Source organism: Salmo salar, chromosome 20, assembly GCF_965601325.2.
Source record: "Salmo salar chromosome 20, fSalSal1, whole genome shotgun sequence".
Lineage (NCBI taxonomy): Eukaryota > Metazoa > Chordata > Actinopteri > Salmoniformes > Salmonidae > Salmo > Salmo salar.
This window is the reverse complement of record NC_138310.1, coordinates 24529641-24556196: the sequence shown is the minus strand read 5'-3', so window position 1 is coordinate 24556196 and position 26556 is coordinate 24529641. Positions and strand designations below refer to the sequence as shown.

The 26556-nt window shown below is 56.0% G+C and overlaps 1 protein-coding gene across 9 annotated transcripts in view; it reads left to right on the top strand.

Moving 5' to 3' along the window:
- The window catches only part of LOC106579842 (AP2-associated protein kinase 1), a 68349-nt gene that overhangs the window by 29899 nt on the left and 11894 nt on the right, over window positions 1-26556 (top strand). For 4 of the 9 annotated variants that reach the window (XM_014160118.3, XM_014160114.3, XM_014160111.3 and 1 more), the window contains exons 13-17: window positions 13689-13876; window positions 13993-14088; window positions 14539-14634; window positions 24654-24758; window positions 24962-25030. In XM_014160118.3, coding sequence (XP_014015593.3) covers window positions 13689-13876; window positions 13993-14088; window positions 14539-14634; window positions 24654-24758; window positions 24962-25030 — 554 coding nt within the window. The remainder of the gene's footprint in view (window positions 1-13688; window positions 13877-13992; window positions 14089-14538; window positions 14635-24653; window positions 24759-24961; window positions 25031-26556) is intronic. The other 5 variants (XM_045703113.2, XM_014160117.3, XM_014160121.3 and 2 more) reach the window with 3 other exon arrangements.

The following is a 26556-nucleotide window of genomic DNA, read 5'->3' as shown; positions in this document are numbered from 1 at the left end:
GAGGAGGGAGAGCGAGCGAGAGGGGGAGGGAGCGAGCGAGAGAAAGGGAGGGAGCGAGCGAGAGAAAGGGAGGGAGCGAGCGAGAGAAGGGAGGGAGCGAGCGAGAGAAAGGGAGGGAGGGAGCGAGCGAGAGAAAGGGAGGGAGGGAGCGAGCGAGAGAAAGGGAGGGAGCGAGCGAGAGAAAGGGGAGGGAGCGAGCGAGAGAAAGGGAGGGAGGGAGCGAGCGAGAGAAAGGGAGGGAGCGAGCGAGCGAGAGAAAGGGAGGGAGGGAGCGAGCGAGCGAGAGAAAGGGAGGGAGGGAGCGAGCGAGCGAGAGAAAGGGAGGGAGGGAGCGAGCGAGAGAAAGGGAGGGAGGGAGGGAGCGAGCGAGAGAAAGGGAGGGAGGAGGGAGCGAGCGAGAGAAAGGGAGGGAGGGAGGGAGCGAGCGAGCGAGAGAAAGGGAGGGAGGGAGGGAGCGAGCGAGAGAGAAGGGAGGGAGGGAGGGAGCGAGCGAGAGAAAGGGAGGGAGGGAGGGAGCGAGCGAGCGAGAGAGAGGGAGGGAGGGAGCGAGCGAGAGAGAGGGGAGGGAGGGGAGCGAGAGAAAGGGAGGGAGCGAGCGAGCGAGCGAGAGGGAGGGAGGGAGCGAGAGAAAGGGAGGGAGCGAGCGAGCGAGCGAGAGCGAGGGAGGGAGGGAGCGAGCGAGCGAGCGAGAGGCGAGGGAGGGAGGGGAGGGAGGGAGGGAGCGAGCGAGAGCGAAGGGAGCGAGGGAGCGGGAAGCGAGGGAGGGAGGGAGGGGAGGGAGGGAGCGAGGGAGCGAGGGAGGGAGGGAGGGAGGGAGGGATGCGAGCGAGCGAGGGAGGGAGGGAGGGAGGGAGCGAGCGAGCGAGAGGGAGGGAGCGAGCGAGAGAGAGGGAGGGAGCGAGCGAGAGAGAGAGAGGGGGAGCGAGAGAGAGAGAGGGGGAGCGAGAGGGGGAGAGAGGGGGGGAGCGAGAGAGGGGGAGCGAGAGGGGAGAGAGGGGGAGAGAGAGAGAGAGAGAGGGCGAGCGAGCGAGAGAGAGAGAGAGGGAGGGAGCGAGCGAGAGAGGGAGCGAGCGAGGGAGGGAGCGAGCGAGCGAGCGAGGGAGGAGCGAGCGAGGGAGGGAGCGAGCGAGCGAGCGAGGGAGGGAGCGAGCGAGGGAGGGAGCGAGCGAGAGAGCGAGCGAGGGAGGGAGGGAGCGAGCGAGAGAGGGAGGGAGCGAGAGAGGGAGGGAGCGAGCGAGCGAGAGAGGGAGGGAGCGAGCGAGAGAGGGAGGGAGCGAGAGAGGGAGGGAGGCGGAGCGAGCGAGAGAGGGAGGGAGCGAGAGTGGGAGGGAGCGAGCGAGCGAGAGAGGGGAGGGAGCGAGAGAGGGAGGGAGCGAGCGAGAGGGGATGGAGGGAGGGAGCGAGAGAGGGAGGGAGGGAGAGCGAGCGAGAGGGAGAGCGAGAGGGAGGGGAGGAGCGAGCGAGCGAGAGAGGGAGCGAGCGAGAGAGGGAGCGAGCGAGAGAGGGAGGGAGCGAGCGAGAGAGGGAGGGAGCGAGCGAGAGAGGGAGCGAGCGAGAGAGGGAGGGAGCGAGCGAGAGAGGGAGGGAGCGAGCGAGCGAGAGAGGGAGCGAGCGAGCGAGAGAGGGAGCGAGCGAGCGAGAGGAGGGAGCGAGCGAGAGAGGGAGCGAGCGAGCGAGAGAGGGAGCGAGCGAGAGAGGGAGCGAGCGAGCGAGAGAGGGAGGGAGCGAGGCGAGCGAGAGAGAGGGGAGCGAGAGAGGAGGGAGGGAGCGAGAGAGAGAGAGAGGGAGCGAGCGAGAGAGAGAGAGAGGGAGGGAGCGAGCGAGAGAGAGAGAGGGAGGGAGCGAGCGAGAGAGAGAGGGAGGGAGCGAGCGAGAGAGAGAGAGAGGGAGCGAGCGAGAGAGAGAGAGGGGAGCGAGCGAGCGAGAGAGAGAGGGGGGAGCGAGCGAGAGAAAGAGAGGGAGCGAGCGAGAGAGAGAGAGGCGAGCGAGAGAGGGAGCGAGCGAGAGAGGGAGCGAGCGAGAGAGAGAGAGAGCGAGCGAGCGAGAGAGAGAGAGAGAGAGAGAGGGGGAGCGAGCGGGAGAGAGCGAGAGAGAGGGGGAGCGAGAGAGAGAGGGGGGAGCGAGAGAGAGAGGGAGGGAGCGGGGGAGCGAGAGAGAGAGGGGGAGCGAGCGAGAGAGAGAGAGAGGGGGAGCGAGAGAGAGAGAGAGAGAGAGAGAGGGGAGCGAGAGAGAGGGAGCGAGCGAGAGAGAGAGAGAGGGAGCGAGCGAGCGAGCGAGAGAGAGGGAGCGAGCGAGCGAGAGAGAGAGAGAGGGGGAGCGAGCGAGAGAGGGAGCGAGCGAGCGAGAGAGAGAGAGGGGAGCGAGCGAGAGAGAGAGAGGGGGAGCGAGCGAGAGAGAGAGAGGGGGAGCGGGGAGCGAGAGAGAGGGAGGGGGAGCGAGCGAGCGAGAGAGAGAGAGGGGGAGCGAGCGAGCGAGAGAGAGAGAGGGGGGAGAGAGAGAGGGGAGCGAGCGAGAGAGAGGGAGAGAGAGAGGGGGAGCGAGCGAGCGAGAGAGAGGGGGAGCGAGCGAGCGAGAGAGGGGGAGCGAGAGAGAGAGGGAGCGAGCGAGAGAGGGGGAGCGAGCGAGCGAGAGAGGGGAGCGAGCGAGCGAGAGAGAGGGGGAGCGAGCGAGAGAGAGAGAGAGGGAGCGAGCGAGAGAGAGAGAGGGGGAGCGAGCGAGAGAGAGAGAGGGGGAGCGAGCGAGAGAGAGAGAGAGGGAGAGAGAGAGAGAGAGAGAGAGAGAGAGAGAGAGCGAGAGAGAGAGAGAGAGAGAGGGGGAGAGAGAGAGAGAGGGAGCGAGCGAGAGAGAGAGGGGAGCGAGCGAGAGAGAGAGGGGGGAGCGAGCGAGAGAGAGAGGGAGCGAGCGAGCGAGCGAGAGAGAGGGGGGAGCGAGAGAGCGAGAGAGAGGGGGAGCGAGAGAGAGGCGAGCGAGCGAGAGAGCGAGCGAGCGAGCGAGCGAGGGAGGGAGGGAGGGAGCGAGGGAGGGAGGGAGGGAGGGAGCGAGCGAGCGAGCGAGCGAGCGAGGGAGCGAGCGAGCGAGCGAGGGAGGGAGGAGGAGCGAGGGAGCGAGCGAGGGAGGGAGGGAGCGAGGGAGGGAGCGAGAGAGGGAGCGAGGGAGCGAGCGAGGGAGGGAGGGAGGGAGCGAGCGAGGGAGCGAGCGAGCGAGGGAGCGAGCGAGCGAGGGAGGGAGCGAGCGAGCGAGGGAGGGAGCGAGCGAGCGAGGGAGGGAGGGAGGGAGCGAGCGAGGGAGCGAGCGAGAGAGGGAGGGAGCGAGCGAGCGAGGGAGGGAGCGAGCGAGCGAGCGAGCGAGGGAGGGAGCGAGCGAGCGAGAGAGGGAGCGAGCGAGCGAGAGAGGGAGGGAGCGAGGGAGCGAGGGAGGGAGCGAGAGAGGGAGGGAGGGAGCGAGAGAGGGAGGGAGGGAGCGAGCGAGCGAGCGAGGGAGGGAGCGAGCGAGCGAGGGAGGAGGGGGGAGCGAGCGAGCGAGGGAGGGAGGGAGCGAGAGAGGGAGCGAGCGAGCGAGCGAGGGAGGGAGGGAGGGAGAGAGGGAGGGAGAGAGAGAGCGAGGGAGGGAGGGAGCGAGAGAGGGAGCGAGGGAGGGAGGAGGGAGCGAGCGAGAGAGGGAGCGAGCGAGAGAGGGAGGGAGGGAGGGAGGGAGCGAGCGAGCGAGGGAGGGAGCGAGCGAGCGAGGGAGGGAGGGAGGGAGGGAGCGAGCGAGCGAGAGAGGGAGGGAGCGAGGGAGCGAGCGAGCGAGGGAGCGAGAGAGAGAGGGAGCGAGCGAGAGAGAGAGGGAGCGAGCGAGCGAGCGAGCGAGCGAGAGAGGGGAGGGAGCGAGCGAGCGAGGGAGGGAGGGAGCGAGCGAGCGAGCGAGCAGAGAGAGAGGGCGAGCGAGAGAGAGAGAGGGGGAGCGAGCGAGAGGGAGAGAGGGGGAGCGAGAGAGAGGGGGAGCGAGAGAGAGAGAGAGAGGGGGAGCGAGAGAGAGAGAGAGGGAGCGAGCGAGAGGGGAGCGAGAGGGAGAGAGAGGGGGGAGCGAGCGAGAGAGGGGGGAGCGAGCGAGAGAGAGAGGGAGCGAGCGAGCGAGAGAGAGGGAGGGAGCGAGCGAGAGAGAGGGGGAGCGAGCGAGAGAGAGAGGGGAGCGAGAGAGAGAGAGAGGGGGAGCGAGCGAGAGGGGAGCGAGAGGGGGAGAGAGGGGGGGAGCGAGAGAGAGGGAGCGAGAGAGCGAGAGAGAGAGGGGGAGCGAGAGAGAGAGGGGGGGAGCGAGAGTGAAGAGGGGGGAGCGAGCGAGCGAGGGGGGGGAGCGAGCGGGAGAGAGCGAGAGAGGGGAGCGAGCGAGAGAGGGGGAGCGAGAGAGAGAGGGGGGAGCGGGGGAGCTGAGAGAGAGAGGGGGGGAGCTGAGCGAGAGCGAGAGAGAGGGGGAGCGAGCGAGAGAGCGAGAGAGGGGGAGCGAGGGGGAGAGAGCGAGAGAGAGGGGGAAGCGAGCGAGAGAGAGAGGGGGGCGAGCGAGAGAGAGGGGGGGAGCGAGAGAGAGGGAGAGAGGGGGAGCGAGCGAGGGGGAGCGAGCGAGAGAGAGAGAGGGAGCGAGCGAGCGAGAGAGAGAGGGGGAGCGAGCGAGCGGGAGAGAGAGAGGGGGGCGAGCGAGAGAGGGGGAGCGAAGCGAGCGAGAGAGAGAGGGGGAGCGAGCGAGAGAGAGAGAGGGGGAGCGAGCGAGAGAGAGAGAGGGGGAGCGAGCGAGAGAGAGAGAGGAGGGGAGCGAGCGAGAGAGAGAGAGGGGGAGCGAGCGAGAGAGAGAGAGGGGAGGCGAGCGAGCGAGAGGGGAGCGAGAGAGAGAGAGGGGGAGCGAGAGCGAGCGAGGGGGAGCGAGCGAGCGAGAGAGAGAGAGGGGGAGCGAGCGAGAGAGAGGGGGAGAGAGAGAGGGGAGCGAGCGAGCGAGAGAGAGAGAGGGGGAGCGGAGCGAGAGAGAGAGAGGGGGAGCGAGCGAGCGAGAGAGGGGTGAGCGAGAGAGAGAGAGGGGAGAGCGAGCGAGCGAGAGGGGGGGGAGCGAGCGAGCGAGCGAGGGGGAGCGAGCGAGCGAGAGAGAGGGGGGAGCGAGCGAGCGAGAGAGAGAGGGGGAGCGAGCGAGAGAGAGAGAGGGGGAGCGAGCGAGAGAGAGAGAGGGGGAGGGAGAGGGGAGAGAGAGAGAGAGGGGAGCGGGGAGCGAGAGAGAGGGAGGGGGAGCGAGGAGAGAGAGAGAGGGAGGGGGAGCGAGAGAGAGAGGAGGAGAGAGAGCGAGGGGGAGAGCGAGAGAGAGGGGGAGCGAGGCGAGCGAGAGAGAGAGAGGGGGGGAGCGAGCGAGCGAGAGAGAGGGGGGGGGGAGCGAGCGAGCGAGAGAGAGGGGGGGGGGAGCGAGCGAGCGAGAGAGAGGGGGGGGAGCGAGCGAGCGAGAGAGAGGGGGGGGAGCGAGAGAGAGGGGGGGGAGCGAGAGAGAGGGGGGGGGAGCGAGGGAGCGAGAGAGAGGGGGGGGAGCGAGCGAGCGAGCGAGAGAGAGGGGGAGCGAGCGGGCGAGCGAGGAGAGAGGGGGAGCGAGCGAGAGAGAGGGGGAGCGAGCGAAGCGAGCGAGAGAGAGGGGAGCGAGCGAAGCGAGCGAGAGAGAGGGGGAGCGAGCGAGAGAGAGGGGGAGCGAGCGAAGCGAGCGAGAGAGAGGGGGAAGCGAGCGAGAGAGAGGGGGAGCGAGCGGGGCGAGCGAGAGAGAGGGGGAGCGAGCGAGAGAGGGGGAGCGAGCGAGCGAGAGAGAGGGGGAGCGAGCGAGAGAGGGGAGCGAGCGAGCGAGAGAGGGGGAGCGAGCGAGAGAGAGAGAGGGGGAGCGAGCGAGAGAGAGAGGGGGCAGGGAGAGAGAGAGGGCGAGCGAGCGAGCGAGAGAGAGGGCGAGCGAGCGAGAGAGCGAGAGCGAGCGAGAGAGAGAGGGCGAGCGAGCGAGAGAGCGAGAGAGAGGGGGAGGGAGCGAGAGAGAGGGGGAGTGAGCGAGGGAGGGAGGGAGGGGGAGCGAGAGGGAGGGGGGGAGGGGGAGCGAGAGAGGGAGGGGGAGCGAGCGAGGGAGGAGGGGAGCGAGAGAGAGGAGGGGGAGCGAGAGAGGGGGAGCGAGCGAGAGAGGGGAGCGAGCGAGAGAGGGGAGCGAGCGAGCGAGAGAGGGGGAGCTGCGAGCGAGAGAGGGGGAGCGAGCGAGAGAGAGAGAGGGGGAGCGAGCGAGCGAGAGAGAGGGGGAGCGAGCGAGAGAGAGAGAGGGGGAGCGAGCGAGAGAGAGAGAGAGGGGGAGCGAGCGAGAGAGGGGGGGGGAGCGAGCGAGCGAGCGAGGGGGAGCGAGCGAGCGAGAGAGAGGGGGGGGGAGCGAGCGAGCGAGAGAGAGGGGGGGGAGCGAGCGAGCGAGAGAGAGGGGGGGGGAGCGAGCGAGAGAGAGGGGGGGGAGCGAGAGAGAGGGGGGGGGAGCGAGGAGCGAGAGAGAGGGGGGGGGAGCGAGCGGGGGAGCGAGCGAGCGAGAGAGGGGGGGGAGCGAGCGAGCGAGAGAGAGGGGGAGCGAGAGAGGGGAGCGAGCGAGCGAGCGAGAGAGAGGGGGAGCGAGCGAGCGAGCGAGAGAGAGGGGGAGCGAGAGAGAGAGGGAGCGAGCGAGGAGGAGAGAGAGGGGGAGCGAGAGAGAGGAGCGAGAGGGGGAGCGAGAGAGAGAGGAGCGAGAGAGAGGGGGAGCGAGCGAGCGAGAGGGGGAGCGAGAGAGAGAGAGAGGGGGAGCGAGCGAGAGAGAGGGGGGAGGGGGAGCGAGCGAGAGAGAGGGGGGAGCGAGAGAGCGAGAGAGAGGGGGAGAGAGCGAGAGAGCGAGAGAGCGAGAGAGAGGGGGAGAGAGCGAGAGAGAGGGGGAGAGAGCGAGAGAGAGGGGGGGAGCAAGAGAGAGGGGGGGAGCGAGAGAGAGAGAGAGGGGGAGCGAGCGAGGGGGGGAGCAAGAGAGAGGGGGGGAGCGAGAGAGAGAGAGAGGGGGAGCGAGCGAGAGGGGGGGGAGCGGGGAGAGAGAGGGGGAGCGAGCGAGAGAGAGAGAGGGGAGCGAGCGAGCGAGAGAGAGAGAGGGGGAGCGAGCGAGAGAGAGAGAGGGGGAGCGAGCGAGAGAGAGAGAGGGGGAGCGAGCGAGAGAGAGAGAGGGGGAGCGAGCGAGAGAGAGAGAGGGGGAGCGAGCGAGAGAGAGAGAGAGGGGGAGCGAGCGAGAGAGGGGGGGGGGAGCGAGCGAGCGAGCGAGGGGGAGCGAGCGCGAGCGAGAGAGAGGGGGAGCGAGCGAGAGAGAGAGAGGGGGAGCGAGCGAGAGGAGAGAGAGGGGGAGCGGAGCGAGAGAGAGAGAGGGGGAGCGAGCGAGAGAGAGAGAGAGAGGGGGAGCGAGCGAGAGAGGGGGGGGGAGCGAGCGAGCGAGCGAGAGGGGGAGCGAGCGAGCGAGAGAGAGGGGGAGCGAGAGAGAGAGGGGGAGAGAGAGAGGGGGAGCGAGCGAGCGAGAGAGGGGGAGAGAGAGAGGGGGAGCGAGCGAGCGAGAGAGGGGGAGAGAGAGAGGGGGGGAGCGAGCGAGAGGGGGGAGCGAGCGAGAGGGGGAGCGAGAGAGAGAGGGGAGCGAGAGAGAGAGAGAGAGAGAGGGGGGGAGCGAGAGAGAGAGGGGGGGAGCGAGAGAGGGAGGGAGGGGGAGCGAGAGAGGGAGGGGGAGAGGGAGGGGGAGCGAGGGAGAGGGAGGGGGAGCGAGCGAGAGAGAGGGAGGGGGAGCGAGCGAGAGAGAGGTAGGGGGAGCGAGCGAGAGAGGGAGGGAGCGAGAGAGAGAGGGAGGGGGAGGGAGCGAGAGGGAGCGAGAGAGAGAGAGAGAGGGCGGGCGAGAGAGAGAGGGCGAGCGAGAGAGAGGGAGAGAGGGGGAGCGAGAGAGAGGGGGAGCGAGCGAGAGGGGGAGCGAGCGAGAGAGGGGGAGCGAGCGAGAGAGAGAGAGAGGGGGAGCGAGCGAGAGGGGGAGCGAGCGAGAGAGAGAGGGAGGGGGAGCGAGGGAGAGAGAGGGGTGCGAGAGGGGGAGAGGGGGAGCGAGGGAGAGAGGGGGAGCGAGCGAGAGAGAGAGGGAGGGGGAGCGAGAGAGAGGGAGGGGGAGCGAGAGAGAGGGAGGGGGAGCGAGAGAGGGCGAGCGTGCGAGAGAGAGAGGGCGAGCGAGAGAGAGAGGGAGGGAGGGGGAGCGAGCGAGGGAGGGGGAGCGAGAGAGAGGGAGGGGGAGCGAGCGAGAGAGAGAGAGGGAGGGGGAGCGAGAGAGAGGGAGGGGGAGCGAGCGAGAGAGAGGGAGGGGGAGCGGGAGAGAGAGAGAGAGGAGCGAGAGAGAGAGGGGGAGCGAGCGAGAGAGAGAGAGAGAGAGAGAGGAGGAGCGAGAGAGAGAGGGGGAGCGAGCGAGAGAGAGAGAGAGAGAGAGAGAGAGAGGGGGAGCGAGCGAGAGAGAGAGGGGGAGCGAGGGAGAGAGAGGGGAGCGAGCGAGGGAGAGAGAGGGGAGCGAGCGAGAGAGAGAGAGAGGGGAGCGAGGGAGAGAGAGGGGTGCGAGAGAGAGAGAGAGGGGGGGAGCGAGCGAGAGAGAGAGAGGGGGAGCGAGCGAGAGCGAGAGAGAGAGGGGGAGCGAGCGAGAGAGAGAGAGGGGGAGCGAGCGAGAGAGAGAGGGGGAGCGAGCGAGAGCGAGAGAGGGGGAGCGAGCGAGAGAGAGAGGGGGAGCGAGAGAGAGAGAGGGGGAGCGAGCGAGAGCGAGAGAGAGGGGGAGCGAGCGAGAGAGAGAGGGGGGGAGCGAGAGCGAGAGAGGGGGAGCGAGCGAGAGAGAGAGGGGGAGCGAGCGAGAGAGGGGGAGCGAGCGAGAGAGGGGGAGCGAGCGAGAGAGGGGGAGCGAGAGAGAGAGGGGGAGCGAGAGAGAGAGAGCGAGAGAGAGGGGGAGCGAGCGAGAGAGGGGGAGCGAGAGAGAGAGAGAGAGAGGGGGAGAGCGAGAGAGAGAGAGAGAGGTGGGAGCGAGCGAGAGAGAGAGGGGGAGCGAGAGAGAGAGGGGGAGAGAGAGAGGGGGAGCGAGAGAGAGAGAGGGGAGAGAGAGAGGGGGAGCGAGAGAGAGAGAGAGAGAGAGGTGGGAGCGAGCGAGAGAGAGAGGGGGAGCGAGCGAGAGAGAGAGGGGGAGCGAGCGAGAGAGAGGGGGGAGCGAGAGGGGGAGCGAGAGGGGGAGCGAGAGGGGGAGCGAGAGAGAGGGGGAGCGAGCGAGCGAGAGGGGGAGCGAGCGAGCGAGAGAGCGAGCGAGAGAGCGAGCGAGCGAGAGGGGGAGCGAGCGAGCGAGGGGGAGCGAGAGAGAGAGAGAGAGAGAGAGAGAGGGAGCGAGCGAGAGAGGGGGGGAGCGAGAGGGGGAGCGAGCGAGAGAGAGAGGGGGAGCGAGCGAGAGAGAGAGGGGGAGCGAGCGAGAGAGAGAGGGGGAGCGAGCGAGAGAGAGAGGGGGAGCGAGCGAGAGAGGGGGAGCGAGAGAGAGAGGGGGAGCGAGCGAGAGAGAGGGGGAGCGAGAGAGAGAGAGGGGGGAGCGAGAGAGAGAGAGAGGGGGAGCGAGCGAGAGAGAGAGGGGGAGCGAGCGAGAGAGAGAGGGGGAGCGAGCGAGAGAGAGGGGGAGCGAGAGAGAGAGGGGGAGCGAGCGAGGGGGAGCGAGCGAGGGGGAGCGAGCGAGCGAGAGAGAGGGGGAGCGAGCGAGGGGGAGCGAGCGAGGGGGAGCGAGCGAGCGAGAGAGAGGGGGAGCGAGAGAGAGGGGGAGCGAGCGAGCGAGGGGGAGCGAGAGAGAGAGGGGGAGCGAGCGAGAGAGAGGGGGAGCGAGAGGGGGAGCGAGAGAGAGGGGGAGCGAGAGGGGGAGCGAGCGAGCGAGAGGGGGAGCGAGCGAGCGAGAGAGCGAGCGAGCGAGAGGGGGAGCGAGCGAGCGAGGGGGAGCGAGAGAGAGAGAGAGAGAGAGAGAGAGAGAGAGAGAGAGAGAGGGAGCGAGCGAGAGAGGGGGGGAGCGAGAGGGGGAGCGAGCGAGAGAGAGAGGGGGAGCGAGCGAGAGAGAGAGGGGGAGCGAGCGAGAGAGAGAGGGGGAGCGAGCGAGAGAGAGAGGGGGAGCGAGCGAGAGAGGGGGAGCGAGAGAGAGAGGGGGAGCGAGCGAGAGAGAGGGGGAGCGAGCGAGAGAGAGAGAGGGGGAGCGAGCGAGAGAGAGAGGGGGAGCGAGCGAGAGAGAGAGGGGGAGCGAGCGAGAGAGAGAGGGGGAGCGAGCGAGAGAGAGGGGGAGCGAGCGAGAGAGAGGGGGAGCGAGCGAGAGAGAGGGGGAGCGAGCGAGAGAGGGGGAGCGAGCGAGCGAGAGAGAGGGGGAGCGAGCGAGGGGGAGCGAGCGAGGGGGAGCGAGCGAGCGAGAGAGAGGGGGAGCGAGAGAGAGGGGGAGCGAGCGAGCGAGGGGGAGCGAGCGAGCGAGGGGGAGCGAGCGAGCGAGGGGGAGCGAGAGGGGGAGCGAGCGAGAGAGAGAGGGGGCAGGGAGAGAGAGAGGGCGAGCGAGCGAGAGAGAGAGAGAGAGGGCGAGCGAGCGAGAGAGAGAGGGCGAGCGAGCGAGAGAGAGAGGGAGGGAGGGAGGGAGGGGGAGTGAGCGAGGGAGGGAGGGGGAGAGAGAGGGAGGGAGGGAGGGGGAGCGAGCGAGAGAGAGGGAGGGGGAGCGAGAGAGAGAGGGGGAGCGAGAGAGGGAGGGGGAGCGAGCGAGAGAGGGAGGGGGAGCGAGCGAGAGAGGGAGGGCGAGCGAGCGAGAGAGAGAGGGCGAGCGAGCGAGAGAGAGAGGGCGAGCGAGCGAGAGAGAGAGGGCGAGCGAGCGAGAGAGAGAGAGGGCGAGCGAGCGAGAGAGAGAGAGGGCGAGAGAGCGAGAGGGAGAGAGGGCGAGCGAGCGAGAGAGAGAGAGGGCGAGCGAGAGAGAGAGAGGGCGAGCGAGCGAGAGAGAGAGGGGGAGCGAGCGAGCGAGCGAGGGGGAGCGAGCGAGAGAGAGGGGGAGCGAGCGAGCGAGGGGGGGGGAGCGAGCGAGCGAGGGGGAGCGAGCGAGCGAGCGAGGGGGAGCGAGCGAGAGAGAGAGGGGGCAGGGAGAGAGAGAGGGCGAGCGAGCGAGAGAGAGAGAGGGCGAGCGAGCGAGAGAGAGAGAGAGAGGGCGAGCGAGCGAGAGAGAGAGGGCGAGCGAGAGAGGGAGGGAGGGAGGGAGGGAGGGGGAGTGAGCGAGGGAGGGAGGGAGGGGGAGCGAGAGGGAGGGAGGGAGGGGGAGCGAGCGAGAGAGAGGGAGGGGGAGCGAGAGAGGGGGAGCGAGCGAGAGAGGGGGAGCGAGCGAGAGGGAGAGAGGGCGAGCGAGCGAGAGGGAGAGGGGGAGCGAGCGAGAGGGAGAGAGGGCGAGCGAGCGAGAGGGAGAGAGGGCGAGAGGGAGAGAGGGCGAGCGAGCGAGAGGGAGAGAGGGCGAGCGAGCGAGAGGGAGAGAGGGCGAGCGAGCGAGAGGGAGAGAGGGCGAGCGAGCGAGAGGGAGAGAGAGAGGGCGAGCGAGAGGGAGAGAGAGAGGGCGAGCGAGCGAGAGGGAGAGAGAGAGGGCGAGCGAGCGAGAGGGAGAGAGAGGGCGAGCGAGCGAGAGGGAGAGAGAGAGGGCGAGCGAGAGAGAGAGAGAGCGAGCGAGCGAGAGGGAGAGAGAGAGGGCGAGCGAGCGAGCGGGAGAGAGAGAGAGCGAGCGAGCGAGCGAGAGAGAGAGAGGGCGAGCGAGCGAGAGCGAGAGAGAGAGAGGGCGAGCGAGCGAGAGAGAGAGAGGGCGAGCGAGCAGAGAGAGAGGGCGAGCGAGCGAGAGAGAGGGAGGGCGAGCGAGCGAGAGAGAGGGAGGGCGAGCGAGCGAGAGAGAGGCGAGCGAGCGAGAGGGCGAGCGAGCGAGAGAGGGAGGGCGAGCGAGCGAGAGAGAGAGAGGGCGAGCGAGCGAGAGAGAGAGAGGGCGAGAGAGAGAGGGCGAGAGAGAGAGGCGAGAGAGAGAGGGCGAGCGAGAGAGAGAGAGAGAGGGCGAGCGAGCGAGAGAGAGAGAGGGCGAGCGAGCAAGCGAGAGAGAGAGAGGGCGAGCGAGCAAGCGAGAGAGAGAGAGGGCGAGCGAGCAAGCGAGAGAGAGAGAGGGCGAGCGAGCGAGAGAGAGAGAGGGCGAGCGAGCAAGCGAGAGAGAGAGAGGGCGAGCGAGAGAGAGAGGGCGAGCGAGAGAGAGGGCGAGCGAGCGAGCGAGAGAGAGAGAGGGCGAGCGAGAGAGAGAGAGGGCGAGCGAGCGAGCGAGAGAGAGAGGGCGAGCGAGCGAGCGAGAGAGAGAGAGGGCGAGCGAGCGAGAGAGAGAGAGGGCGAGCGAGCGAGCGAGAGAGAGAGAGGGCGAGCGAGCGAGAGAGAGAGAGGGCGAGCGAGCGAGCGAGAGAGAGGGCGAGCGAGCGAGCGAGAGAGAGGGCGAGCGAGCGAGCGAGAGAGAGAGAGGGCGAGCGAGAGAGAGAGGGCGAGTGAGCAAGCGAGAGAGAGAGAGGGCGAGCGAGCGAGAGAGGGCGAGCGAGCGAGAGAGGGCGAGCGAGCGAGCGAGAGAGAGAGAGGGCGAGAGAGAGAGAGGGCGAGCGAGCGAGAGAGAGAGAGAGGGCGAGCGAGCGAGAGAGAGAGAGGGCGAGCGAGCGAGAGAGAGAGAGGGCGAGCGAGCGAGAGAGAGAGAGAGGGCGAGCGAGCGAGAGAGAGAGAGAGGGCGAGCGAGCGAGAGAGAGAGAGAGGGCGAGCGAGCGAGAGAGAGAGAGAGAGGGCGAGCGAGCGAGAGAGAGAGAGAGAGGGCGAGCGAGCGAGAGAGAGAGAGAGAGGGCGAGAGAGAGAGAGGGCGAGCGAGAGAGAGAGAGAGGGCGAGCGAGAGGGAGAGAGAGGGCGAGCGAGAGGGAGAGAGAGGGCGAGAGAGGGGGAGCGAGGGAGGGAGGGGGAGCGAGGGAGGGAGGGGGAGCGAGCGAGAGAGAGAGAGAGGGAGCGAGAGAGGGAGCGAGAGAGAGAGGGAGGGGGAGGGAGCGAGAGAGAGAGGGAGGGGGAGCGAGAGAGAGAGAGGGGGGAGCGAGAGAGAGAGAGGGGGAGCGAGCGAGAGAGAGAGGGGGAGCGAGCGAGAGAGAGAGGGGGAGCGAGCGAGAGGGGGAGCGAGCGAGAGAGAGGGGGGGGCGAGCGAGCGAGAGGGGGAGCGAGCGAGAGAGAGAGAGAGAGAGAGAGGGGGGGCGAGCGAGAGAGAGAGAGAGGGGGGAGCGAGAGAGAGAGGGGGAGTGAGCGAGAGAGAGAGAGAGAGAGAGGGAGGGGAGAGAGGGGGGGGGAGCGAGCGAGGGGGGGGGGGGGGGGGCGAGCGAGCGAGGCGGGGGGGAGCGAGCGAGCGAGAGGGGGGGAGCGAGAGGGGGAGCGAGCGAGCGAGGGGGGGAGCGCGAGAGAACCCTTTAAACACTCCCTTTTATAGCCCATATAGTTCAACACAGGAATAAACAGTCCTTTCAATCTACAAATAACTCAATAGGCTTTTTTAATCACCCATATTTGTATGCATGTTTTATATTTGGCACATACTTGTTTGTACTTGAGATGGATGGTTTCCACTGTAACCTTTGTGTTTTCCTGTGTGTGTTGTAGGTCAGCCAGCACCACCCCCTCTGGCTCCCCCTGCTCCTCCCAGCAGAGTGTGTACCAGCCAGGGGAGGGCGGTGCCCAGACAGCCCCCTCTGTACCCACTGGCAGCTGGAACCCTTTTGGTGATGACAACTTCTCCAAGCTCTCTGCAGAGGAGCTGCTCAACAAGGACTTTGCCAAGCTGGCCGAGAGTAAGACCACAAAGTCCAGTCTGTGTATAGACACCTACAGGTGCAATGGATAGATGGTAGATAGGTAAATTATCAGAGGTGATGTTGTTTTCTAATTGTGTATGTCTTTATGACAGCTACAACAGGGGAGAGGGCCAGCCTCTCCACAGAGAACCTCATCTCAGGGCTGCAGCCTGTCTCTGCTGCTGGGGCCACATGCAAGGCTTTCCCAGGTAAGACCCCACATGTTCACCAGCCTTCCTCTCTCTCCCTGTGTCATACAGACGTCATTATCCCTCTCCCTCATCTCTACATATTTCCCATGTGGTGTCCTTGTGATTTTATCTGCCGGCTTCTTCTCTGTAAATCTTTATTTTGAAGGCCGATGTTTCTCCACCTCTGTAGAATTCTTTCATAGAGAGATGTATCGGTCTGAGCTGTCAAGTGAACCTCTCCAAACTTACTGTGAGACAATTTTGTCTGCGCCCAAACCAATTACTGTTGTGTAATTTGTTCTCCTCAGCGCTGTTGTCCTCTTACATCTTGTTGACTTTCTATTAGATCAGTAACTATCATAACCTGACCATCCCGTCTTCTCCAACATCCTTCCTCCCCCTATTCTCCTGCTTTCTCTCCTTCTTTCTCTCCTTCTCCCTCTTTCGTTCTCCCTGTGTAATGTTAAGCTGAGAGATCTGCTGACATCCTGGGTTTGGATGCAGGCTCAGCGATGTTGAGTGTCCCGGACCCCTTTAACGCCCTCTCCCTCTCTGACACCACAGGTAACGCCCTTTCCCAGCATGCAGCATTGTTGTGGAATGTGTTAGAAGGTTCCACTTCTCTGTCCTGCCAGGATCCATACTTTACCATTAATCCTCCATCCAGTGTGTTTCAATTCCTGCCCATAGATGTTCCTGAGACACTCATGTTGGTGGATTGTATGTGTCCTATATCTAATGTTTAAAGCCATTGTTTAGATCATGAGTCTGGGGTGACATGGCTTTGCTCTGTAGTCCTATTGTCCCTGTCCTGTTAGCGTCATTGATTCCCTTTCAGTTCCTATGAATAGAGACCTTAGCTGGATCGCCTCACACTTGTGGACCCGTGCCTCTGACTACTGTTGCCTGGTTACCTGAAGGACACATTCTCCTTTGTTAATCGGATTGCTGTTCCTCTGGAGGTGCCTGCTTTAGAATGCCTCTGTCACTGAGAACAGTGGGAAAGTTCAGCATCACATCTGAGCTCTTCCTTCAGTTGGTAATTGATTGCTTTTCAAAATGGCTCAGGGGAAATACTCTGTCCTCAGTTTGTCTTAGCCCAGGCTAGGCTGTATTCCCTGTAAGGCCCACATAATCTCTCCAATGACAGTCAGTGGATGCCAGTGTTGTCAGTTAGTGGGGACTGAGCTGAGGGGTTAAAAGGCTGCCTGCGGCTGTTACATAATCTGGGTGTGGTTAATCTTCTCTGTCCTCTCCCCACGCACACAGTCTTCTACACAGGGCACAAACAGAGTGAGAGCACTGAGGATTTACTGGCACACAGCACTGGTAGAGCCCACAACAGGAACTGCACCCCTGTTGTTGGGATAGCACTGCACAATGTCTACAGGAGTTCATATAGCCACAGGCCAGATGTAAAGCCCTTTCAGAAGGGATGGCCATACTATCTAGTCTAGTTATTCAATTATCATATCAAATGTGAGAAGGTGATTGGAAAGAGAACCCGTTTCCTCACAGGTGCTGCTGCTGTTATATGCTGCCAAAAGAGCAGTACACCAGAGCCATACATCTACACCGAACGAAAATATAAACACAACATGCAACCATTTCAAAGATTTTACTGAGTTACAATTCATATAATAAATTAATTAGGCCCTAATCTATGGATTTCACATGACTGGGAATATGATATGCATCTGTTGGTCACAGATAGGGCTGTTGCGGTGAGCGTATTACCGCCACACCGGCGGTCACGAGTCATGACGGCAGTCAAATTCCACGTGACCGTTTAGTCACGGAAATTAGGCTTCTCCAAGCTCTGATGCTGCTGATGGTCATTAGTAGCCTACCAAACTTGCTAACTGCCTGGTACTCAGCACTCTAGTGTCCCTCTAATCACTCTGACTGACATCAATGAAAATGTATTTGAAAATCTAATCAAACAGTTCATGAGAGCCCATGAGCTAATTTTGCGCAACATTTCTATAGGCTATGCAATTGCAGGAGAAAACAGTGATGGCCTCTACTAAAAAGAGGAGGATCCCATCAGCTTTCTATAGGCAAGGCCTACTATATTTATTTCTCAGCTTTCCTAATATTAGGCACATTGCTTATATTTACAACAGGAGTAATGCCTACCTGGCTGGAATTAAAATAAACCATGATGAAAAGCATCCTCCATTTGATATTTAAGTGCATTGATGACATGTACAGTTGAAGTTGGAAGTTTACATACACCTTAGCCAAATACATTTAAATTCAGTTTTTCACAATTCCTGACATTTAATCCTAGTAAATATTTCCTGTCTTAAGTCAGTTAGGATTGCCACTTTATTTTAAGAATGTGAAATGTCAGAAAAAGAGTAGAGATTTATTTCAGCTTTTATTTCTTTCATCACATTCCCAGTGGGTCAGAAGTTTACATACACTCAATTAGTATTTGGTAGCATTGCCTTTAAATTGTTTAACTTGGGTCAAACGTTTTAGGTAGCCTTCCACAAGCTTCCCACAATAAGTTGGGTGAATTTTGGCCCATTCCTCCTGACAGAGCTGGTGTAACTGAGTCAGGTTTGTAGGCCTCCTTGCTCGCACATGCTTTTTCAGTTCTGCCCACAAATCTTCTGTAGGTTTGAGGTCAGGGCTTTGTGATGGCCACTCCAACACCTTGACTTTGGAAGTATGCTTGGGGTCATTGTCCATTTGGAAGACCCATTTGCGACCAAGCTTTAACTTCCTGACTGATGTCTTGAGATGTTGCTTCAATATATACACATTATTTTCCTGCCTCCATAATACTGTCTATTTTGTGAAGTTCACCAGTCACTCCTGCAGCAAAGCACCCCCACAACATGATGCTGCCACCCCGGTGCTTCACGGTTGGGATGGTGTTCTTCGGCTTGCAAGCCTCCCCCTTTTTCCTCCAAACATAATGATAGTCATTATGGCCAAACAGTTATATTTTTGTTTCATCAGACCAGAGGACATTTCTCCAAAAAGTACAATCTCTGTCCCCATGTGCAGTTGTAAACCGGAGTCTGGCTTTTTTTATGGTGGTTTTGGAGCAGTGGCTTCTTCCTTGCTGAGCGGTCTTTCAGGTTATGTCGATATAGGACTCGTTTTATAAGGGATATAGATATTTTGTACCTGTTTCCTCCAGCATCTTCACAAGGTCCTTTGCTGTTGTTCTGGGATTGGTTTGCACTTTTCGCACCAAAGTACGCTATCTCTAGGAGACAGAACGCGTCTCCTTCCTGAGCGGTATGACGGCTGCGTGGTCCCATGGTGTTTATACTTGCGTACTATTGTTTGTACAGATGAACGTGGTACCTTCAGGCGTTTGGAAATTGCTCCCAAGGATGAACCAGACTTGTGGAGGTCTACAATTTTTTTTCTGAGGTCTTGGCTAATTTCTTTTGATTTTCACATGATGTCAAGCAAAGATTCACTGAGTTTGAAGGTAGGCCTTGAAATATATCCACAGGTACACCTCCAATTGACTCAAATTATGTCAATCAGCCTATCAGAAGCTTCTAAAGCCATGACATCATTTTCTGGATTTTTCCAAACTGTTTAAAGGCACAGTCAACTTAGTGTATGTAAACTTCTGACCCACTGGAATTGTGATAGTGAATTATAAGTGAAATAATCTGTTTGTAAACAAACAATTGTTGGTTAAATTACTTGTCATGCACAAAGTAGATATCCTAACCGACTTGCCAAAACTATAGTTTGTTAACAAAAAATTTGTGGAGTGGTTGAAAAACGAGTTTTAAAACGAGTTTTAAGGACTCCAACCTAAGTGTATGTAAACTTCCGACTTCAACTGTATTTTTTCCGCTGCCTGTTTCGACACAGGTGTATGATAATGGTCCATTCTAAATCAAAACAAATGTCACACATATTATTTAGTGTATGTAAAGACAAGATTAAATCAAGAATCGTCTGATGGGTGACAATGTTAGCCTATCACTTGTGAATTATATATTATCACTTGTGAATGATGCCCAGCATAAGAAACAATGCCTTTTTTCACCTCATGTAGCCCGGCCTATACAGTGGCTTGCGAAAGTATTCACCCCCTTGGCATTTTTCCTATTTTGTGGCCTTACAACCTGGAATTAAAATGGATTTTGGGGGGCGGTTTCTATAATTTGATTTACACAACATGCCTACCACTTTGAAGATACAAAACATTTTTTATTGTGAAACAACAAAAAAGACACAGAACTTGAGCATGCATAACTATTCACCCACCCAAAGTCAATACTTTGTAGAGCCACCCTTTGCAGCAATTACAGCTGCAAGTCTCTTGGGTTATGTCTCTATAAGCTTGGCACATCTAGCGACTGGGATTTTTGTCCATTCTTCAAGGCAAACTGCTCCAGCTCCTTCAAGTTGGATGGGTTCCACTTGTGTACAGCAATCTTTAAGTCATACCACAGATTCTCAATTGGATTGAGGTCTGGACTTTGACTTGGCCATTCCAAGACATTTAAATGTTTCCCCTTAAACCACTCAAGGGTTGCTTTAGCAGTATACTTAGGGTCATTGTCACAGGTTTCCCTCAAGAATTTCCCTGTATTTAGCGCCATCCATCATTTCTTCAATTCTGACCAGTTTTCCAGTCCCTGCCAATGGAAAAACATCCCCACAGCATGATGCTGCCATCACCATGCTACACTGTGTGGATGGTGTTCTCGGGGTGATGAGAGATGTTGGGTTTGCGCCAGACATAGCGTTTTCCTTGATGGCCAAATAGCTCAATTTTAGTCTCATCTGGCCAGAGTACCTTCTTCCATATGTTTGGGGATCTCCCACAGGTGAACACCAAACATGTTTGCTTATTTTTTTTCTGGGAAACTCTTCCGTAAATCCCAGCTCTGTGGAGTGTACAGCTTAAAGTGGTCCTATGGATAGATACTCCAATCTCCGCTGTGAAGCTTTGCAGCTCCTTCAGGGTTATCTTTGGTCTCTTTGTTGCCTCTCTGATGAATGCCCTCCTTGCCTGGTCTGTGAGTTTAGGTGGGAGGCTCTCTCTTGACAGGTTTGTTGTGGTGCCATATTCTTTCCATTTTTTAATAATGGATTTAATGGTGCTCTGTGGGATGTTAAAAGTTTCGGATATTTTTTATAACCCAACCCTGATCTGTACTTCTCCACAACTTTGTCCCTGACCTGTTTGGAGAGCTCCTTGGTCTTCATAGTGTCGCTTGCTTGGTGGTGCCCCTTGCTTACTGGTCTTACAGAACAGGTGTGTGTATGTATGTGTGTGTTATATATATATATATACTGAGATCATGTGACACTTAGATTGCATACAGGTGGACTTTATTTAATTAATTATGTGACTTCTGAAGGTAATTGGTTGCACCAGATCTTATTTAGGGGCTTCATAGCAAAGGGGTGAGTACATATGCACGCATGCCACGGAATTATAAGCAAATCTTGTCTGCTAAATTAACTAGTGTAGCACACAGCCATTTGTCATACCCACATCAGGACCTAACATAAGGACTACTCGGTATGCTATTCTTTTATTCTAAAATAGACTCCATTTTTGTCATATCATGCTTTTTTTTAGACCTGTCTAAAATATATCATGGATTTGTGAAGGTGTAGGCTATATTACATGGATTTATTAGACTTTTTAAAATGGCCTACAAGCCATGTGTGGAAGCCAGGAGATGCTAAATGTGTTTGTTAATTAATGGTCAATTACTGTGAGACCAACAGTTATTTGCTTGACGATCACCGGCTGATGAAATTGCCTTCCGCCACAGCCCTAGTCAGAAAACCAGTCAGTAAATGATGTGAACTAGAGGTCGACCGATTATGATTATTCAACACCGATGCCGATTATTGGAGGACCACAAAAGGCCGATACCGATTAATCGGACGGTTTATATGTATGTGTGTATATGTATATGTGTGTGTGTGTGTGTGTGTGTGTGTGTGTGTGTGTGTGTGTGTGTAATAATGACAATTACAACAATACTGAATGAACAATTAACATTTTTATTTTAACTTAATATAATACATAAAATCAATTCAGTCTCAAATAAATAATGGAACATTATTATTTCAATTTGGTTTAAATAATTCAAAAACACAGTGTTGGAGAAGAAAGTAAAAGTGCAATATGTGCCATTTAAAAAAAGCTACCGTTTAAGTTCCTTGCTCAAAACATGAGAACATATGAAAGCTGGTGGTTCCTTTTAACATGAGTCCTCAATATTCCCAGTTAAGAAGTTTTAGGTTGTAGTTATTATAGGATTTATAGGACTATTTCTATCTATACCATTTGTATTTCATATACCTTTGACTATTGGATGTTCTTATAGGCACTTTAGTATTGCCAGCCTAATCTCGGGAGTTGATAGGCTTGAAGTCACAAACAGTGTTGTGCTTGAAGAACAGCGAAGAGCTGCTGGCAAACGCAGGAAAGTGCTGTTTGAATGAATGCTTACGAGCCTGCTGCTGCCTACCACCGCTCAGTCAGACTGCTCTATCAAATATCAAATCATATACTTCATTGTAATATAATAAACACTCAGAAATACGAGCCTTTGGTAATTAATATGGTAAAATCCGGAAACTATCATTTTGAAAACAAAACGTTTATTCTTTCAGTGAAATACGGAACTGTTCCGTATTTTATCTAACGGGTGGCATCCCTAAGTCTAAATATTGCTGTTACATTGCACAACCTTGAATGTTATGTCATAATTATGTAAAAGTCTGGCAAATTAATTAGTCTTTGTTAGGAAGAAATGGTCTTCACACAGTTCACAACGAGCCAGGCGGCCCAAACTGTTGCATATACCCTGACTCTGCTTGCACAGAACGCAAGAGAAGGGACGCAATTTCCCTAGTTAATATTGCCTGCTTACATGAATGACTTTTAACTTCATATGCAGGTTTAAAAAAATATACTTGTGTATTGATTTTAAGAAAGGCATTGATGTTTATGGTTAGGTACATTGGAGCAACGATTGTGCTTTTTTCGCGAATGCGCTTTTGTTAAATCATCACCCGTTTGGCGAAGTTGAAGTAGGCTGTGATTCGATGATAAATTAACAGGCACCGCATTGATTATATGCAATGCGGAACAAGCTAGTTAACCTAGTAATATCATCAACCACGTGTAGTTAACTAGTGATTATAGGAAGTTTGATTGTTTTTTTATAAGATAAGTTTTAATGCTAGCTAGCAACTTACCTTGGCTCCTTGCAGCCACAAGGTCCTTTTGATGCTGCACTCGCGTAACAGGTGGTCAGCCTGTGGATGGTTTCAGACGATCACGCAGGGGAAGAAGCTGGATGTGGAGATCCTGGACTGGCGTAGTTACACGTGGTCTGTGGTTTTGAGGCCGGTTGGAAGTACCGCTAAATACCATAAAACATCATTGGAGGTGGCTTTATGGTAGAGAAATGAACATGCAACAGTTCTGGTGGACATTCCTGCAGTCAGTTGTGGCATTGTGCTGTGTGACAAAACTGCACATTTTTGAGTGGCCTTTTATTGTCCCCAGCACAATGTGCGACTGTGTAATGATCATGATGTTTAATCAGCTTCTTGATATGCCACACCTGTCAGATGGATGGATTATCTTGGCAAAGGAAAAATACTCACTAATAGGGATGTAAACAAATGTGTGCACAACATTGAACAGAAATTAGCTTTTTGTGCATATGAAACATTTCTGTAATCTTTAATTTCAGCTCATGAAACATGGGACCAACACTTTACATGTTGCGTTTATATTTTTGTTCAGTATAAATAAGGCTCTGGAGTTCAGACTTTGTGTCATAGCAGTTTGTTATCATTGACCTGCGACCTATGACCTCTCTCCCTTAGTGAAGGGGGCAAATGGGCAGCTGTGCTGTGTCATATTCTGAGCCCCCTGCCCCAAGTCCTCTGCCCCCCTGTCTCTCCATAGCAGCCAGTCACCTGTAAGTATGTATGGAGTTTAGGTTTTGACCCAGAAGATACTTACTCACATGCATGCACCTGGTTTGCACTCAGTTTGTTTGGATGCACTAACCTGCTGGAGAGGCACATCCTGAAGGCAGTCCTCCTGATTTGTCTGTGGCACGGCCCTGGGACACCTAGCAAAGCTTATTTAACAAGGATGCTGTCAGTCAGGTGTCTAACAGTGCTGACTGATCCAACACTTGTTCAGTGATGAAAGTGGAGAAGAGACGTGTAAAGACAGTCATTGATATAGGCCTTGTCTGTGGAATGGTGCTATGGTAGCTAACCTTTTTTGTTGAGTGAGGCTGAAATTTTGCTCTTTAGTCCGTCAACTAATGAGCCAATAAAGATGAAATACTGACTAGCTGCTGTGTTTGTATTCGTCTCCACGTCATTGGTTGGTGGGAGGGAATGATGTGTTGGTGGTTTAAGGCTAGCAGTCCTTTTGAAGGCATGCTGTTTTTCTCCACTACTTGTTTGACATGAATGGTGTTACCTGCCTGAAATTAACATGTCCTCTACTCAAGCATGGTCTGTGCACTCTGTCATCACACTAGGAGTGATTTAGTTTTTCCTAACCTTTGAATGTGCCTCTGCTGAAGAGTGAAGGAAAAGACCGGTGTCTTCATATCATTCCTCATGGCAAAATACCCAGCCAATAGAATGACTTCACAAATCCAAGAACTAACAGCTGCTACACTTTGCTAAACGTTACCAACTAATTCTCAACAAGATAATATAATGATCATGTTCTCATTTGTACTTAGATGAGTCTAGCGTACATACAGTGCATTCGGAAAGTTTTCAGACCCCTTCACTTTTTCCACATTTTGTTACTTTACAGCCTTTTTCTAAATTGGATTAAATAAAACATTTTCCTCATCAATCTACACACAATACCCCATAATGACAAAGTGAAAACAGTTTTTTTTTTTTTTTAATTGTGCTAATTTATTTAAAAAAATAAACATGCCTAATTTATGTAAGTATTCAGACCCTTTGCTATGAGACTCAAAATTGAGCTCAGGTGCATCCTGTTTCTATTGATCGTCCTTGAGATATTTCTACAACTTGATTGGAGTCCACCTGTGGTAAATTCAATTGATTGAACATGATTTGGGAAGGCACACACCTGTGTATATAAGGTCCTACAGTTGACAGGACATGTCAGAGCAAAAACCAAGCCATGAGGTTGAAGGAATTGTCCATAGAGTTCTGAGACAGGATTATGTCGAGGCACAGATCTGGGGAAGGGTACCAAAACATTTCTGCTGCATTGAAGGACCCCAAGAACACAGTGGCCGCCATCGTTCTTAAATGGAAGAAATTTGGAGCCACCAAGACTCTTCCTAGATCTGGCCAAATTGAGCAATCGGAGGAGAAGGGCCTTGATCAGGGAGGGGACCAAGAACCCGATGGTCACTCTGACAAAGCTCCAGATTTCCTCTGTGGAGATGGGAGAACCTTCCAGAAGGACAACCATTTCTGCAGCACTCCACCAATCAGGCCTTTATGGTAAATTGGCCAGATGGAAGCCACTCCTCAGTAAAAGGGACATGACGGCCTACTTAAAAAAAAAATGTATTTAACCTTTATTTAACTAGGCAAGTCAGTTAAGAACAAATTATTTTTGACGACGCTGGGCCAATTGTGCACCTCCCTATGGGACTCCCAATCATGGTGAGTTTTGATACAGCCTGGAATCGAACCAGGGTCTGTAGTGGCGCCTCTAGCACTGAGATGCAGTGCCTTAGACCACTGCTCCACATGGGAGCCCACTTGGAGTTGGGCTCCCATGTGGTGGCAGCATCATACTGTGGGGATGTTTTTTGGCGGCAGGGACTGGGAGACTAGTCAGGATCGAGGGAAAGATTAATGGACCAAATTACAGAGAGATCCTTGATGAAAACATGCTCCAGAGCGCTCAGGACCTCAGACTGGAGTGAAGGTTCACCTTCCTACAGGACAATGACCTTAAGCACACAGCCAAGACAACGCAGGGGTGGCTTTGGGAAAAGTCTCAATGTCCTTGAGTGGCCCAGCCAGAGCCCGGTCTTGAACCTGATCGAACATCTCTTGAGAGACCTGAAAATAGCTGTGCAGCGACGCTCCCCATCCAACCTGACAGAGCTTGGGAGGATCTGCAGAGAAGAATGGGAGAAGCTCCACAAATACAGGTGTGCTAAGCTTGTAGCGTCATACCCAAGAAGACTCGAGGCTGTAATCACAGCCAAAGGTGCTTCAACAAAGTACTGAGTAAAGGGTCTGAACACTTATGTAAATGTGATATTTCAGTAAAAAACTTTTTATAAATGTTCAAAAATGTCAAACAGTTTTTGCTTTTTCATTATGGGATATTGTGTGTAGATTGATGAGGAAAAAAATATTCAATCCATTTTAGAATAAGGCTAACGTAACAAAATGTGGAATAAGTCAAGGGGTCTGAATACTTTCCGAATGCACTGCATCTTCCCTTGTCCTCAGTCCTACATCAGTCTCCCTTTTTCTCTCCCTGCTCATACTTTTCTTATGCACATTCTCTCTCTCTCTTCTCTCTTTCATTGCCTTCCTCCCTGTCCTCTCCTCTCATCCCCCTGTCCCTCTCACAGAGAAGCTGATTGAGGGGCTGAAGTCCCCTGAGACATCTCTGCTGCTCCCTGACCTTTTACCCTTGGCTGACCCCTTCAGCAGCTCTGCAGAGGGCAACAGCAATGGTAACAGGCTCTTCTGCCTGCCTGCCTGTCTGCATGCCTTCCTCTCCCCTTCCTGTATCCTCTCCACACATGAGATGTTTCAGGTTGTTTATGAACTGAAGTCCGTCTCATCTACCTTTTATTCTCTGGAGCTGGAGCTCTTTGGTTTCCTCTCTCTTCTCATTAATTTCCTTATCTGACCGTGTCTCCTCCTCTTTCATCAGCAGTGAAGGCTGAGATGTGTGTGGACTCTCTCATCCCGGGCCTGGATACAGTCTCAGCCAGCCTGCCAGGTTAGTGCCCTGTACTGTACCTTAGTGTTCTTGCCACTCCTTTGTGTCAGCCTTAAATAATATAGGCAATGTTATTACATTTATCACTTGGCTTGCATTAATTAATATGACGTGTGCTCTGTGTGGTGCCACAAGGTAATGCGTTATTGGGATAACACTAAGATTGAATGTTTTTTTTCTGGCACCAACATCATACAGGGATATGACTATTAGTTCAGGAGCTTGTTGCGGTTTCCTTTGTGTTAACTATTGCTTGATGTTGAAAGGACCAGTTAATTTATCAGTAACCTGCGCAAACATTCCCTGCCAAGGATAGCTGACAGGTTTGCTTGCACCAAATTAATGTTCCCTGTCGCCATTTCTTCAATGCTGTCCACTAAACTGTCTGGAACGGTTGCGACAGTGAGTGTCAAGGTTTATTGCAATGATCCGTTGCCATGACGTACTCTTGAGGGCGAACAGGAAAACATTTGCAGTGCACTGTTAATTAGAATTGCTGATTCTGCTCCAGATAACATTGAGCACAGTGTGAATATTTGTGTCATGACTGACATTCCCCAGTGAATGTAGGCTGGACCTGGGGACAAGGCCGCTACTGCTGAGCAATAGAGCGTGTCTGCTGCCCCTGAGTTTGACCTCTCAACATCACGCACTAGGCAGTTTTTCCCTCCTCTCCCACCTTTTGGTAGTAGTGTCAATCTGCTCCTTTAGAGGGCACCAATGGTCCTGTCATTGGTCCAACTCCTACATACAGCAAAGTACCACAACTAGTCTGGGTTTGATCAGGGGATATCTACTTTGAGGATGGACACACCTACTCATTCCAGGGTCTGTCTTGATTTTATTTTTGTACTATTTTCTACATTGTAGAATAATAGTGAAGGAATCAAATCTATGAAATAACACATATGGAATCATGTAGTAACCAAAAAAGTGTTAAACATATCAAAATAGATTTTATTTGAGATTCTTCAAAGTAGCCACCCTTTGCCGTGATGACAGCTTTGCACACTCTTGGCATTTTCTCAACCAGCTTCATGAGGTTGTCACCTGGAATGCATTTCAATTAACAGGTGTGCCTTGTAAAAAGTTAATTTGTGGAATTTCATTCCTTCTTAATGTGTTTGAGCCAATCAGTTGTGTTGTGACAAGGTAGGGGTAGTATACAGAAGACAGCCGTATTTGGTAATAGATCAAATCCATATTATGGCAAGAACAGCTCAAATAAGCAAGGAGAAATGACAGTCCATTATTTTAAGACATGGTCAGTCAATCTGGAAAATGTCAAGAACTTTTAAAGTTAATTCAAGTGCAGTCGCAAAAACCATCAAGCGCTCTGAATAAACTGGCTCTCATGAGGACCGCCACAGGAAAGGAAGACCCAGAGTTACCTCTGCTGCAGAGGATAAGTTCATTAGAGTTAACAGAACCTCAGATAGCAGCCCAAATAAATGCTTCAGAGTTCAAGTAACAGACACATCTCAACATCAACTGTTCAGAGGAGACTGCGTGAATCAGGCCTTCAT